This window comes from Miniopterus natalensis, chromosome 14 (assembly GCF_054644295.1).
Source record: "Miniopterus natalensis isolate mMinNat1 chromosome 14, mMinNat1.hap1, whole genome shotgun sequence".
NCBI lineage: Eukaryota > Metazoa > Chordata > Mammalia > Chiroptera > Miniopteridae > Miniopterus > Miniopterus natalensis.
The window spans coordinates 4802657-4818489 of NC_142094.1; the positions used below are offsets into that span (position 1 = coordinate 4802657).

A 15833-nucleotide genomic window follows, 5' to 3' on the forward strand; every position below is an offset into this window, starting at 1 on the left:
CATAGGTCAGCGCAGCAGTTGAAAAGCCTCTGGACACTATGAGGTCTACTGTGGCCCAGACCACAAGCTCCGTAAGATAGACCTCATGGTCAGGGAGCCATGTCTCTTAAATAAGGTAGGAACCCCCCCCCTTTGTCTCGTTCTTGAGTTCAGAAAGCAAACTCTAAGCCAGTTGTCCAATTCTGTCTTGGTGCTGCCTTCCCTCAGTCTCTTGCAAAAGGATCTGAGACACCAGCAGGCGCACTATGCTGGGCAAGATGCCAGGGCGCTGTAAGAGGGTGGGCTTTCTTTGCGGATGATTTGGAATGAGAGTAGGCCTAGAATCCTGAGCACCATGGTTCAGGTGATTTGGCCAAAATTAATCTAATCTTTCATCAATCACAATTGGCTCCTGAAACCTAGAATTTCCAAGCATACTCTAAAAATGAGTGCAGATGATGGGTGACAAGTACCCCTGCGCCCAAGCTGAAGAGTGGCTCTCTCCACCACCACCTGTGGAGGGGTCAGTCACGCTGGAGAAGCGTCACGGTGCAGCAGGTAAACCACAAGACTGTTTTCTGATTAAAGTGAACATATATATATACACATATATATGTATAAATCTTGGATCTCACAACTTTTCCTGAATGCTGTGTATTTCCCATAATAAAAAGGAAAGGCCTACACTTTAAAGTAATTTTTGGATGCTCGCTCTGCCACCCATCATTCAGTCAACAAGTATTTATTGGTCATCTGCTTTACGCCACACACTTACTAGGTGCAGGAAATGCAGTGTGAGCAAAACTGTCATCGACCCCGTCCCAGGGAGTCTCCCCAGCTCAGGTTCCCTGTCTCAACATCTTTGAAAGGCATTTAATCTCTATGAGCATCACTCCCTCCTCTGCAAAATGAGGAAATTAATTCATACTTCACAGTGCTTCTAGGTAATTTTGGGATTATGTAAAATATAGCACCTAACATACAGTAGTGTCCAATAATTTTTTTAAAATACATAATCTGCATACTGTATGTGTATTCACCACCTCAAGTCATAAATTTTAATTCACCTCCCACACCAACAGATTCTGGAAGAGCCACAAAGCCTACTCCTTGTTACTCGGGTACTTCCTGGTGAGTATTGAAATTCCATCCGTCCCCCTAAGACTTGTGATGTGTATTATCCCCTGCAAAGGCCTCAAGGAAGAAAATCCTCTTAGTAACTAGCCAGTGAGGGGAGAAATGGGTCACAACTAAGCTGATTACACTTCAGCTTTCCATCCAAGCCAGACGCATGTGCTGGAGTTTTCATAGTCTAACCCTACAATCTGCCTAGATCTCTGGAGTTCCTCCTGAGATGAAAATCAAAACAAGGACATGCAGTGGGTACAAAGCTTATGGTGGACACGGGGCTATGCCACCTAGACCCCTTCAGGGAATGAGTGGATGCTCACCTGAGCACAGAGTTTGCAGGAGGCCACTCCCCTTCTAATGCAGCCCACATGCAGTAACTGAGGGTGGTGAAGGCACAGGACTTGGACAGTTTGGCCTGACGGGAACAACACTGATACTGATGGGTGATTCTCATTCCAGAGTCCCCACCAGCTTGGCCAAGATTTTGTCAGGTTTGCTTCAAGGAAAAGAAAGTGATTTAATCCACGGGTATCACAAACCACTAATGAATTATGTTCTCACCACAAAATATAAGGGCCTAAATAACTCTCCACCTCCCCAATTTCTTCTCTGTTTATCTCTTATTAGTCTCTTGAGATGAGTCTAGCTCAACCCAACTTCACAGTGTGAATCTGGAATAGCTTGCCCACTTCCGCAGTGCTCTTCTCCTGACGCCTCACCCTCTGGTTTCCTTATGTGGCATATGGGCATAAGGAGTAGTTATGTTGTCAGTTAAGGCAGGAGACTAAGACAATTAAAGTTACTTGGGTCATATTATTTTTCTTAAATAACTAGTGGTTAAGTGGTGTCTCTAAACTCAGTAGATTTAACAACAAAGGGAAGGAGTCTGAGTATATTGCACTCCCATCCCTCTTCCTGCAAGATGCTTTTAGGAATTGGGCTCTTAGAGTGGTAGAGACAGACTCATAAGAAAGAACTTACTCTGTGTTTATGAAATAATTAGATACAAATGACTTCTGGGTGGCAACTCCCTGGCTTGTCTTAGAATATTAACCAGAGAGCTTCTATCTACTCAACTGGCAGAACTTTGGGAAACAGACACACTGCCTTTCCTCTTCTCAAACTGACGCTCTTCCCGCCCTCCTCCACCTGCTGCCAATCATGTCTGAGGAGGGGCCCTTGCTGGCCCATGCTCTGTGGCTTGCCTGTGATGGACACACACAAGACTGTCTTCCCAACCCCCTTGAAATAGGTGGGTTGTGGGACCAACATTTGTGCTAATAAAATGTTAGAGCAAAAGATGTTTTTAAATCCTCTACATGATTCTCCAGTTTCTTTTCCCTTGTTGCAGCAATTGTTGACATTCCAGGTGGTGGGACTTCTTCAGGCTGAGTCCCTGAATGAGTGAATGGAGCAGAGCCCTCCCTTCGCCCACATTTCCCACTGACTCAGGTCGACTCCGTGAGAGCAAAAGTAAATATTTCTATGTTAAACCACTGGGAAATGTAAGCACAGCATAAGCATAACCTATTCTGGCTAAAAAAGCTCCTGTAATCAAATAAAATATGCTCAAGTGCTTGTAAATTGAGTTTGTCTGTACTGGCTTATGTGATGGTCAAAACAAACATTTCCAGCTCTAGCCCTGGCTGGTGTGCTCAGTTGGTTGGAGCATTGTCCCATACATCAGAGGGTGGTGGGCTCGATTCCTGGTCAGGGCACTTTCCCAGGCTGCAGGGTTTGAACCCCTTTTGGGACCTGTGAAGGGGGCAACTGATCAATCTTTCTTTCTTTCTTTCTTTCTTTCTTTCTTTCTTTCTTTCTTTCTTTCTTTCTTTCTTTCTTTCTTTCTTTCTTTCTTTCTTTCTTCTTTCTTTCTTTCTTCTTTCTTTCTCTCTCTTTTTCTCTTTCTTTCTTTCTTTCTTTCTTTCTTTCTTTCTTTCTTTCTTTCTTTCTTCTTTCTTCTTTCTTCTTTCTTTCTTTCTCTCTCTCTTTTTCTCCTTCCTTCCTTCCTTCCTTCCTTCCTTCCTTCCTTCCTTCCTTCCTTCCTTCCTTCCTTCCTTCCTTCCTTCCTTCCTTCCTTCTTCCTCCCTTCTTTCTTTCTTTCTTTCTTTCTTTCTTTCTTTCTTTCTTTCTTTCTTTCTTTCTTTCTTCTCTTCTTTCTTTCTTTCTTTCTTTCTTTCTTTCTTTCTTTCTTTCTTTCTTTCTTTCTTTCTTCTTTCTTTCTTTCTCTCTCTCTTTTTCCCTTTCTTTCTTTCTTCTTTCTTTCTTTCTTTCTTTCTTTCTTTCTTTCTTTCTTTCTTTCTTTCTTTCTCTCTCTCTTTTTCTCTTTCTTTCTTTCTTTCTTTCTTTCTTCTTTCTTCTTTCTTCTTTCTTTCTTTCTCTCTCTCTTTTTCTCCTTCCTTCCTTCCTTCCTTCCTTCCTTCCTTCCTTCCTTCCTTCCTTCCTTCCTTCCTTCCTTCCTTCCTTCTTCCTCCCTTCTTTCTTTCTTTCTCTTTCTTTCTTTCTTTCTTTCTTTCTTTCTTTTCTTTCTTTCTTTCTTTCTTTCTTTCTTTTTCTTTCTTTCTTTCTTTCTTTCTTTCTTTCTTTCTTTCTTCTTTCTTCTTTCTTCTTTCTCTCTCTCTTTTTCTCCTTCCTTCCTTCCTTCCTTCCTTCCTTCCTTCCTTCCTTCCTTCCTTCCTTCCTTCCTTCCTTCCTTCCTTCCTCCTCCCTTCCTTCCTCCCTTCCTTCCTTCCTTCCTTCCTTCCTTCCTTCCTTCCTTCCTTCCTTCCTTCCTTCCTTCTTCCTCCCTTCTTTCCCCTTCCTTCCTTCCTTCCTTCCTTCCTTCCTTCCTTCCTTCCTTCCTTCCTTCCTTCCTTCCTTCCTTCCTCCCTCCCTCCCTCCCTCCCTCCCTTCCTTCCTTCCTTCCTTTCTTTCTCTCTCTCTCTCTCTCTCTCTCTCTCTCTCTCTCTCCCTTCCTCTGTCTAAAATCAATAAAAACATTTCCCAGCTCTAGTCTTCTAAACACACTGCTTTCGGTGTCCCTTTATTGATAGCCCACAGCTACTTCTAAGGATATAGTTTCCTTTCTTTTTTTTTAATCCTCACCTGAGGGTATTTTTTCATTGCTTTTCAGACAGAGCGGAAGGGGGAGAGAGAGAAACATGATATGAGAGACACATCAACTGGTTGCCTCCCACATGAGCCCCAACTGGGGCCAAGGATTGGGCCTGCAACCGAGGTACGTGCCCTTGGCTGGAATTGAACCAGGGACCCTTCAGTCCACAGGCCGAAGCTCTAACCACTGAGCCAAATGCCAGGCCAGGATATAGTTTCTTTTACTTCCCTTTTCATACCCTTCAACTTAGACATGCAATTAGAGATAAGTAACATCAGGCATAGCTTCCGCCTAGGTAGAGAGGACATAACCATGTAGCAGTCGGAAAAGACATGGTGGAGATGCTGTCATTCCAACCACCCTTCCAACAAGGCTTCCGAAGGCAGCAAGCTATGGGATCACCACAGTGTAGGCAGGGCTTCAGCACTGGGCAACCAGAAATTCTTTTCCAGGGATTCTAAAAAGACATTAGGTTTTCAGGAACTGACTCACACTAACCAGACTCATAAACCAAAAGACCAATATATAAACAAGACATCATTTTATTTTTTTACAACAGGGATTTGCTTTTTCCAATGACTTGAATATTCATGAGCACAGTCCAGCCTGAGTGTTCTCTGTGAGAGCAAACCAACGAAGGCAGAGCACACAAAGAAAAGATGGTTACAAATGGGTATTGAGGGGCTGGCCATCTGGGAGCTATTTCACCCAGACCACCAAGGTAGTTCTTAATGAATCATTGGAAAATTTGAATCCTCTCTCTCTCTCTCTCTCTCTCTCTCTCTCTCTCTCTCTCTCACACACACACACACACACACACTGGATAGATACTAATATATTAAAACTGCTTGCTTTTAAGTCCCAGGTGATGGGCAAAAAATATCTATGTATGGACATTCTGTGTTCATGTGCACCACTGCTCTCATGGTTCTGATCCTGGGTTCTAGTGGCACAAAAAAATCCATTTATGTAGTGAATCCACTGAGAATTGCATTTCAGAGATCAACACTGAATACAGACCTTCAGCCTGGCCAGAAAGTTATCAAAGACTTGTATCCTCCAAGAAAATCCATTGCAACCCTCTATAAGTGATTCCACTCCTTGGACTTCAGTTTTCTAATCTATACAATCAAATAGCAGCCTCTATAATTAATTGTTGTGGTAGTAAAATAAGAGAAAACAGGAAAATACATTGTAAGGTCATATGTTTTAAGGTCTTTTGTAAATGTGAGAGGGAATATAGTAACTTCAGAAATCACTGCACCATACTGGTTATTTCTGGCAAGTATTCAACACCATATGGAGTCCTTTAGGTGATATTAGCCAAGTAGTGTCCTTGGATTACTTGTTACTCCAAAATCTCCTCAGCTGTTGTTACCCAAAGGTTTGGCATCAAATACCTTGGATGCTCTTTTCATAGAGCTCAGTCCAGCAGACAAGACACAGCACGGGTCCTTCCACAGGAGTTCTTGCCTGCTCCTGCACCCAGAGGCATCTCAGGAGTTTCCCAGCTTTAAGCAAACTGAAACAGAATCCTCTTAAGTGGCTTACTGAGTGGCTGGGAAGCCGTTGAGACACTCTCAGGAGCCCAGGTAAGTTTTAGGAAGAATCACAGACTCTGCTCCATGGGGACAGAGGTGAGCCGTGCACTGGACAGCACTGGGTGCACTGTGCCCCACGCCACAGAGCGTCTGCCACAGCCCTCCGACTGACATTCTCAGAGTCAATGAGCAGTAGTCTCTTGGACATCATTCAAACCTCTAGAATTTATTGAAAATCAAATGATTATCTCTAGGCAGAATGGCATCCAGAGGGGAAAATGTTAGCATCGGTGAGTGTACACAGGGAGGAAGGTGTGTGTGTGTGTGTGTGTGTGTGTGTGTGTGTGTGTGTGTGTGTGACTGCACAGAGTGGCTACTGCATCAGGAGGCTGGGTGCCCATGAGTTAGCTTCAATGTCATCAAGATGCAGTAGATGAGAGTTGTGAGGACTCTCAACTCTGGAACCAACTGCCTGGTCCAACTTCCAGAGCAGCCACTTCCCAGCTATGTAGTTGTGAGCAATAAAGTAGATTAGATCACTGTTCAGCCAGGACGCTTTGCCCACCATGACCTCCAGGGGAGAAATGTCTCCTTCTCTGCCCTTTTAAAGTTGGGTTTGGCCATGGCACTGGCTTTGGCAGATAGAATGTGGGCAGAAATGGCAGTGTGCCAGGTTTAAGCCAAGAGCTTGAGAAGCATCCCATGTGTTCGCTCATTTCTCTAATATCATCTGACTTGCCCATGAAAGGAGCCTGCCCCCAGTAGCCAGTGACTCTCCATCCTGAGCCCCAAATAAGACATATAGGACAGAACCATCTGTGAACTCACAGACCTGTGGGCTGTGTAAAAATAAGTGCCTGTTGTTCTAAGCCACTGAGATTTTGCTTTTACTTGTTTCGCAGCAAAAACTGACTGATGTAGGCAAGTTACTTAAACGGTGTTTCTCTCCAGGAGAATGGGGAGAAAACTTCAGTGATGTCTGCTGCAAAAGACTGTTATAAAAATTAAATGAGTTAATGCGTATAAAGCACTTGGAACACTTCCTGGCACATAGTAAGTGCTTTAATGAGTGTTGGTTGTGGTTGTTGCTGTGTGTACGTGGGTGAGTAAGCAGGTACCCAAGTGGGCAAGAGTAGGTGAGCATGACTCAGGTGTCAGAGTGAGCACGTGGGAGTAGAAGGTGGTCGGAATAGGCAGGTGGGCATCTGTGCGCATGGTGGTGGGGAGCAGACCCCTCAGCAGAGGTACTCATTGACCCGTCTGCCCCCCCTGGCCTCTAGGAGCTGAGAGTCCAGGCTAGAACGGGCGGAGAGGAGCCTGTCAGTCTCGCTGAGGCTGTGCCGGGACAGCTCCTCAGAGCTATCTTCGCTGTGGCCCAGCCTCTCCAGGTTGACATGGGCACCGGTGGCCTCAATGGAGCCCCCTGTGTGGCACTTGTGGCAGCGCCTCTGGAGAGCACTGCAGCAGACGAGCAGCGTGAGGGGCAGGGCGATGACAGCGGCCACACTGACCACCACCACATTGATGAGCCTCTGAGTGGCCTCAGCATCCACCACCTCATTGGTGGAGAAGATGACACACTGCTCTTTCTGGGGTGCCAGGCCCCACACACAGACACATGCCACATACTTGGTCTTGGGCACCAGCCCATGGACGGTGACCCTGGTCTTCCCAGGCTGCACAGCCACCCGCCGCATGTCGTGCTGCCCAAAGACAGCATAAAGGACACTGAAAGCAGTTGTGTTCCCAGCCAGGGGGGCCTTCCACACCAAGGTCACACTCTGGTAAGTGTCCCCCACCACCTTGAGAGACCTCACCACTCGGGCCTCCTGAGGCCCCATCTGCCCATGCGAGCGCTCTCCAGGGGCCCCCATCTGGAAGTACTGGAGCATCAGCTCCTCCTTTGAGCCAGGCACTGGGGGGCCAGTGGCCAGGATAGCAGGCTCAGGGATGTGGGGGACATGTCTGGCCACCAGCTTGTTGTATGCAGCAGCTTTTGCCCCCTTGCCTGTCCTTGCCCACAGTGCCTCTGGGCTCCCACTGTGTTCTGTGGAAGTCTGGGGCTCAGTGACCACTAGGGAGATGATAGTCTCAGAGGCTCCCAGGAAGTTTTTGGCCTGGCAGATGTAGTCTCCAGAGTCAAGGTGGGACACAGCAGGAAGGCCCAGCAGAGTCCAGCTTGTGCCGTCACTGGAGACTTCCTGGTGCACTGGGGGGAAAGAGGCATATGTGAGAATAAATGGACCCATCTGCCCAAGCTTCCTTCCAGGGCAAGTTCACAGCCCCTGGACCGCACACTCTACTAAAGACCCTGTCACCCCAAGAAAACACTGGGACTCATTCAACTTTTCTTAGACTAGCCAAGGAGATTGAGATCAGCTAGGTTCAAATTTGGGAAGACCCAGGTTGAATCAGAGCCTAAGAATGATCTGCCTTCTAAATTCGAGATGTTCAAACTGTGTTCCTCAGGGCTCTGGAGTCTGCAGAGCTGACCCCTCAGGGGTGGCGGGTGCTTTGGAGGGACGGTGGGTTGGGGTGGATGTGAGGCAGAAGCCCATCTGGAAGTGCTTTGCCCATTGCTGTCCAGCCCCACTGCCAATCAGTCAGAACACCTTCAACTTCCTGCTTGTGATACGGAGGTCCTTACACAATTTTGTTTGTAAATTGATTTCAAACCCATAGTTCTGGAGCAATGCTTGCCAACCTAGTTGAAGGAGACAGAAAACAGCTGGGAGGAACATGAGCTGTTCTGGTCAGACACTGAGAAGTTATTCCTCATCAACTCTTCCTGCATGAGGGTCAGCTCTGGCTCCGGCAGCTCCACTCCCAGCCCCGCCCAGTGCCAGGGGAACCGCTCTGTCTGCACAGCAAAAAGGGCACACACTGTGTGGTCGACCAGGCTGCATTATATTCCCAGCTCCTCCTTGTAGGGGTTGGGTGATGCAAGCCAAGCATTAGCCTCTCAAAAATCTCAGTTTACTTATATAGAAAATAAGAAGGACATTCTGCTTGTTCTTCAAAGTTTGACAACATTATGCACATAATACATTTAACAAATGAAGAATACATAAATGGTAGTTCCTCATTAGTTACTCCTAGTGCTGCCAGCTTAATATTTACAACTGGGAAACTTGCTATAAATATTAAAAACACTAAGAGAGAATCTTCTATTGAAAGTCAGCACTTTGTTCCTCTCAGGGTGGGTCCAGAGTCTCTGATAAAGTGGCTGGTGGAATACGATAGGACAGGCTGAGACCCATAATTGAAGTCACTGTCCCCATGTCCTCTCTCTGGGTGGAGCCTGCCCAATCCATTCAGACAAAATGGGAGTGAACAGCCTCGTTTAGCCCACCCCCTACTCCGTGGCAAACCTGGCTCTGCCCATTTGGGACACTAACCCACCCGCCCTACTCTGGGGTCTCAACACAGCAGTCCCTGTAGCTCACACACCTGTGCCATTGAGTGGGTACCCATTGACCCTCCTCCAGCTCATCTCGGGCCCAGGGACCCCAGTGGCTCCACAACGTAGCAGCACTGTGCTGCCCCAAGGAGACCTGATGCTGGCCACCTCCTGACGGAGCTCCGGACTCTGGCACTTCCTCAGTTCCAGCTGGTCAAAGGCCACTCCGGCCAGACTGCGTGGGCTGGCACACCTCAGTCTGGCCTCTATGAAGGCCAGGTTTGGGGCCCAGCCTCCCAGGAAATGGACCAGGTCATAGAGTCGGCAGTCACACACCCAGGGGTTGTCTTGCAGGCCTGCAGGCATGAGAGGCAAGAGGTCAGCCCTAGCGATTCAGGTCCCTAGGCCCACTTCCCCTCCCCCCCTCAGGGAGGACAAGGCAGGTCCTGAGCTCAGAGTCAGCAGAACTGGCCTCCACGCCCAGCTCCTTGCCTCGTGGGCTATGCAAACTTAAGCCTGGTTCTTCATCTCTAATGATCACGCAACTTCTTTTTCAGGGTTGTCATAAGCATAAATAAAGAAAAATCATGTTAAGCATTGGGTAGGCCATACAGCACACCAACACGATTAGCAATCACTGCTGCCATTCTTAGGCTGACACTTTCAGACTACTGGCCAGCAAGTACTTCTGCAATACTTGCAATATGCAAAAACCCATGGCCAGGAATGCTTATGACCTCTGTCCTCCCAGCACAAGTGGCACTTTCAGTATCACCCCAGCAGTGAGGGTGGTTGTACTGAGCCATAGTTCCTTTGACAAAGGCTCAAAAGGAGAGAAGAGAGATAGGAATCAAATCCGATGTCACAGCCTGCGCTCTGGACGTGAACACTGAACATTCTTACAGAGCTAAAAGCAGGTCACTGCACCCACCCTGTCAAAAACCTTCAACAGGAGGAGGGTGGCATGTGTCCTCAATTCTAAGGCACAAATCCTCTTTGTATGTTGGTGTTTCTGAAATGCAAAATAGATGTATTTAATGTGATGTCCTTTTTATCCCCCAAAGACTGTTATTAAATTTGATAGTGTGTCTGATAATCAGTGGCATCTTGTACATTTATATATATATATATATATGTATATATATATATATATATATATATATATATATGTATATATACTTGATTTATTTGGAAGGGGGGGTGAGTGTTAGAAAGGCTGCATTCAGATCTGCTGCATATTCATAACTCTCAGGTCCTTTTGAGAACTAGCTAGGAGGGTGTTAGTTCCTCCTCCCACCCCACCCCTCCCCATCCAACTGGTGGCTACTACCCTGTGTCACTGGTTAAATGCATGTAATGGTATATCTGAACCCCAAGATTCATCACTGCCTGCTTCTGGTGGTGAGCTGTCTAGCTTTCACCTGTTACAACAGAGTCCCCAATAAATGAATGTAAAAGGCGAAGTTAGAGGACAGTGAAACGTCCATCCGTCACATTGGAAAAAGTTAAACATTTTGGCCACTTTAACCATTAGCTTCATGAGAAAATAGATGTTCATCAGTTTTACTCAGTGCCGCATTCCCAGCACTTAGAACTGTGCGCACACATTCACAGACACTCAAATAAACATGCAGCGTGAACACACACATGGGTCTCACACACACCTGGTGGGGGACAAGAACTGGCTCAGCCACTTTAGAGACTATCAGATTGATATTAAAACATCTAACGGGCACACTCCATGAGCTAGGTGTTAATAAAATAATGAAAACAACCTAAAGGTCCATTAGAGGGGAAATGTCTAAATAAGCTGTGATATAACTATGCTATGAAATATTATGCACTACTTGAAAAACATGAAGTTAACCCACTTGTAGTAACTAACGAAGATCTCCAAGACATACTACTGGGTGAAAAAAATCAGTGCTGGTTGATACTTACAATCTGATAAAATTGTACGTAAAGCACAGAGATGAGCTGTCTGTGCGAGTCTGTGTGTACGTACATGTGTGCGAAGGTGTGCTGTAGAAGATGGGGCACACACATAAACCCAACAGTGGCTACCCTTGAGGAGGGGAGAAGGAACTGGAATTGGAAGAGGGGCCTTTAGCTTTTCTAAAATATTCAGAAATATTTAGAGAGCAGGAGAGAGGCAGGGAGCTCTGATGCAGGGCCGGTACAGTCCTTGGAGGGAGGGGTCTGGAGCTGAAATAACCCATCAGAATCGTCCCTGCCGGCTGGGCCCTTAGAGCCCCATCTGACAGGTCTTTGCGTGGACTGTCCTCAGAAAGGGTGTGTGGCCTTGGGGGAGGCTGCTCTGCAACTGAGGCCGTCCCTGACGGCTGCACCCAGAAGCCGGGCAGCCAGAGCAACGTGGACGAGGTCCTGGGCGGCACATCCCTGTGGCGCCACAGGCACCTACTGTGTGTTGAGCACTGTCTTTACGCCCACGGGCCAACCTTTTTGAGACAGATCTTTTTATCAGCCTCTCTTCTCAAAAGGAAACCCAGGCCCAGAGCAGCTGAGCCGAGGACACAGCTAGGGAGAGGCGGGCTGGGGCCTGAGCTCCTAAGCTGCCAGTGTGCCCCTCGCTCAGTCCTCACTCAGGCCCAGGCGGGCGATTTCTGTTGTCCCGTAAAGAATCCAAACCCAGAGCTCGGCCGCCGGCCCGAGACCCCGAGGGGCCCGCGGGAAGGGCGCGGCGCCTACCTAGCACCAGCCGGGCGCGCGGGCGCGCGGAGAGGGGCGCGGCCTGCAGCGGCGCCCAGGCGGCGGGCAGCGCGGGCGGCAGCCTCCGGAGCCGGTTGCCGGACAGGTCCAGGAAGGTCAGGGGCCGCAGGAAGCGCGCGGCCGCGGGCGGCACGTCCGAGAGGCGGTTGGCGCGCAGGTCCAGCAGCCGCAGGCGGGGCGCGTCGGCCAGCGCGGCCCAGGGGAAGGCGGCCAGGCGGTTGCCCGGCAGGCGCAGCTCGCGCAGGCGGCGCAGGCCCCGCAGCACCCCCGCGCCCAGCCGGCGCAGGGCGTTGTAGGGCAGCCAGAGCTGCTCCAGGCGGCGCAGCGGCGCGAAGGCGGCCGCGGGCACGCGGCGGATGGCCGTGCGCTCCAGGCGCAGCCGCGCGGTGTCGGGCGGGACCGCCGGCGGCAGCGTCATGGCCGGGTCGTCGCACAGCACCGTCCTGGGCAGAAACGGGGCGCTGAGCGCGGGCCGGCAGCCCGAGCCCCCGCCTCCCTCCCGGGCCTCCCCTCCCCCGGGGCCTCCCCCCACCCGGGCCTCCCCTCCCCCGGGGCCTCCCCTCCCCCGGGGCCTCCCCTCCCCCCGGGGCCTCCCCTCGCTCCGGGGCCTCCCCTCCCCCGGGGCCTCCCCCCACCCGAGCCCCCGCCTCCCTCCCGGGCCTCCCCTCCCCCGGGGCCTCCCCTCCCCCCGGGGCCTCCCCTCCCCCCGGGGCCTCCCCTCGCTCCGGGGCCTCCCCTCCCCCCGGGGCCTCCCCCCCCCCGGGCCTCCCCTCCCCCGGGGCCTCCCCTCCCTCCGGGGCCTCCCTCTGGGCCCTGCTGTTCTGCGCCGCCAGAGGCCAGACCCGCCCCGGCCCCGGCCGAGCCCGCGGCGCCCGGTTTCCCGGGGGCTGCGCCCTCCTCCAGGGCCTGCGCGGTCCCGGGACGGCCGCTCGGTCCCTGCCACTGGCCCGCGGACCCCGAGCTTCGGCCGCTGCCCCGCGACAGCCGCCCCGCCGCGCAGCGCTCGCCCCGGGGTGGCGCGGGGACTGTCCCTTTGCGAACGCGCCAAAGCGCCGATTGTTAAATTATTCCTCGGCTTTTGTAACCATTTTGGCTTTTCTTCATTTTAAAATACACACACCAAGCGCATCACACTGGGAGCCGCGCGCAGGCGCCTCCGCCCCTCCGACCGCGCGCGCCCCGGGCCCGTGTGACCTTCGCTGTCCCGTTTCCCCGGGTCGGCGGGCTCCGCTCCACAGGGGCTGCGTGGGGGCCCCGCGCCGCCCGACCCCCGCAGCCGCCCCGCGGGGCCGAGCGGGCCGTCCCACCGGCCCCCCCCGCGCGCCCTCCGCCCGAACTGCGGCGACTGAACCCCGCTCGGCCGCGGCGCGCTGCAGGGGAGCTGGAGCGGGACCGACGCGGCGGCGCTTCCAGGGCCGCCCCGCGCCCCAGGGCCACGAGCTCTGCTCCGGACTGCAGGAGTGGGGCTGGGCCCTGAGAGGCTCTGGGGAGAGGCGGAGCTGGGGGAGGCATCTGAGGTGGACAGAGCCCGGCCTGTGCCTGTGCCGGTGGGGGCCTCAGGTCCTTACAGCTGCGCGTGGCCTCATTCCCCTCGCAGGACACTCCGTGCCCACGGCTGGTGAGATCAGCGGTGCGGCTGTCAGGCAGTGGGCTGATGGTGAGAGCTCTGGCTTCAGAGGAAGGATGGCCACTGGCTGACATTAGAGGCCCCAGACACTGCCCTTGGGATGTCATTTTCCACCCTAAGGTTGACCTTCTTCTAGAAGAGTTCTGGAAACGGAACCAAAGTCCTGGGCTCCAGCACCAGGTTGCCCCTAATGCTGTGTGGCTCAGCCCTGTGCTTTCTGTGGGTGGGAGGGGAGGCTCTTGGTCAGCGTGGTCACGCTGTCCTCGGCCACAGGCTATTGCCTGGCCTGCTCAGAGCTCAGGCCTGGCTTCACTTTGGAAGAGGACCCTTACCTCTGATGATCTGTGTGAGTTGATGCATCAGGGATTTGGGCCAAAAATGGAGCTCTTCCTGTTCCTCAGACCACGTGGAGTATCCTTTCTTGGGGGTTCTCCCTCTTCTCTGCACCCCCCTCCTCATTAACTCAGCACCCATTGCCAGGATCATTGAAAGAGCCACAGTGATAACACTGATAACAGTGCTGCCTGATGAGAAACCACCGTGGCTCCCCAGCACCCTCCTGAGGTGTGGGAGGAAGGGAGGGTGGAGTTCTGAAAGTTTGGAGAGACTGGGGCCCTGGGCCAGGGCTGGCATCCTCCAGCAAGGTGAGTTTGGTGCTCTGAATGGGTAAGCTGAAGGTGTCAGAGGAAAGGTGGTTTGAAGACAGCTGAACAGAGAGAGCAAGCTGCAGCAGAACAGCAGCTACACAAACCCAGGGGCCTGGGGGTGTCCATGGAGAGGGAGGAGAAGGTGGAGATGTTCTCAGAGCTCAGGTGGGGATGGGGAAAGTCAAAGAGGGGCCGAGGAGGAAGGGGCGTTTGTCTGCAAAGGAATGGAGACTCCTGGCTTTTCGGAGAGCCCCTAGAAAGAGGTCAAGCCTGAGGCCACTGAGGACTTCTCCAGAGGAGACCCAGGAGGGCAGTGGAGGCAGGTCGTCCATCCAAGGTAGAGTGGTAAGAAATAACTGGGATGTGAGTGGGTACTTCTGGGAGGTGAGGGAAGAGACTAGGAAAGGGCTGGGAAAGAAGACACTGAGGTGATACAGAGGGAGAGAGGGAAGGAGGGAGGAAGGGAGGGAGGAAGGAGGAAGGAAGGAGGAAAGAAGAGGTAAGGGGGAGTCTTCCTGGGCCCTTAAGGAGGTTCCTGTCCACCAGGATCCTGGAGGATTCAGGAAGGATTTCCTGGAGCTGGCATACCTATGCCCACCCCCACCCCAAGTGTAAAGTTACCTGGTACTTCCAAGGCAGAGCCATGCCCTGCTGGCTAGACAATGATTCAGCACAGACCAGCCCCATAGGGCCCCTCAGCCAGGGGGATGGAGGACTTACCTGTCCACACTCTGAGGGTGGCCCTGCATCCAGTCCTCCCAACCCAGCCTTGCTGGTAGAGCAGAGGGGGCTGGGCTACCCATCCCACACACCTGGTGCCATACCTGGCCTTGCTGCCATCTCCCAGGATGTGGAGGCTGCAGCTGCATGGAGGGGGACAAGAGCTCCAGGCCTGGGGGGATCCCCTAAGGGCCAGAACCCAGAGCATGCCCAATGCCACCCTCATGGCTCCTGGCTTCTCTGTAGCCCAGCAAGTCCTGCAGCTCCCCACAGGCTCCAGCCCCCCGCCTAAGGCCATCAGATAAACATGGACAGGCTAGGGATTAAGGAAGGGAGCTCAGCCACAGCACTCAGCCGCTTATTGCTCCCTGAAATCACCCAGTCTTCAGAGTGGGGGTGGGGGATCCCCTCTTGTAACAATAGCCACAGGACCAGAGAGGCCAGGCCTTGGCAGGGTGGGGCAAGTGGGTGGCCACCCAGGGGCAAGCAACTGCTGGACCAGCTGCCTAGTGTGCCCACCTACAAGGCCACCCCAGGCCAGCCGGGCTGTGGGCAGCACAGACCCACAAGGGTGCCTGGGCTTAGAGGAGATGAACAGAGCTGGATCTGATAAAGGCCATTGGAAATTATTTTCTGTGATGCTATTTTGTAGTGAAAAAACAATGAGATGAAGACAGTGATGACATTAGAAAGAGCCCAAGCTCCAGGACCTTGGTGCCTGGGTTCAAATCCCGGCTCTTCCATTCATGGGCTGTGACTTTGGATAAGTCACATGATTCCTCTTGGCCTCTGTGTCCTCATTTGTCAAAGGGAAGTAATGTTACTTTACTCGGGGTGTTTATGAAAATTAAACCATCCAAGTTTCCCAGAGCTCACAGCCTGTGAAAACAGAAAGTCATAAGTAGTAAGGACCCAATTTTGTTGGCACTTACAAATACCTGATCATTGAGGAGTCGGGAAGAGT

General features: G+C 51.7%; 1 protein-coding gene across 1 annotated transcript; it reads right to left on the bottom strand.

Moving 5' to 3' along the window:
- Window positions 1–6980: 6980 nt before the first annotated feature.
- LRIT1 (leucine rich repeat, Ig-like and transmembrane domains 1) lies at window positions 6981–15095 on the bottom strand. The gene is made up of 4 exons (XM_087824097.1): window positions 14974–15095; window positions 11855–12318; window positions 9196–9501; window positions 6981–7954 (listed from the first exon to the last, which is right to left on the bottom strand). Exons 1-4 carry the CDS (start codon window positions 15093–15095, stop codon window positions 6981–6983), a joined length of 1866 nt encoding a protein of 621 aa, XP_087680223.1.
- Between the last annotated feature and the right edge of the window lie 738 nt (window positions 15096–15833).

What these genes read in the sequence shown, in the direction of transcription:
- LRIT1 (XM_087824097.1), bottom strand. Translation starts at nt 15,095, where the DNA reads ATGAGGGTGGCATTGGGCATGCTCTGGGTTCTGGCCCTTAGGGGATCC. An exon ending in GGAGATGGCAGCAAGGCCAG is followed by an intron (nt 12,319 to 14,973) that starts GTATGGCACCAG and finishes GTTTCTGCCCAG; the next exon opens with GACGGTGCTGTGCGACGACC. An exon ending in GTACCCACTCAATGGCACAG is followed by an intron (nt 7,955 to 9,195) that starts GTGTGTGAGCTA and finishes CTTTCCCCCCAG; the next exon opens with TGCACCAGGAAGTCTCCAGT.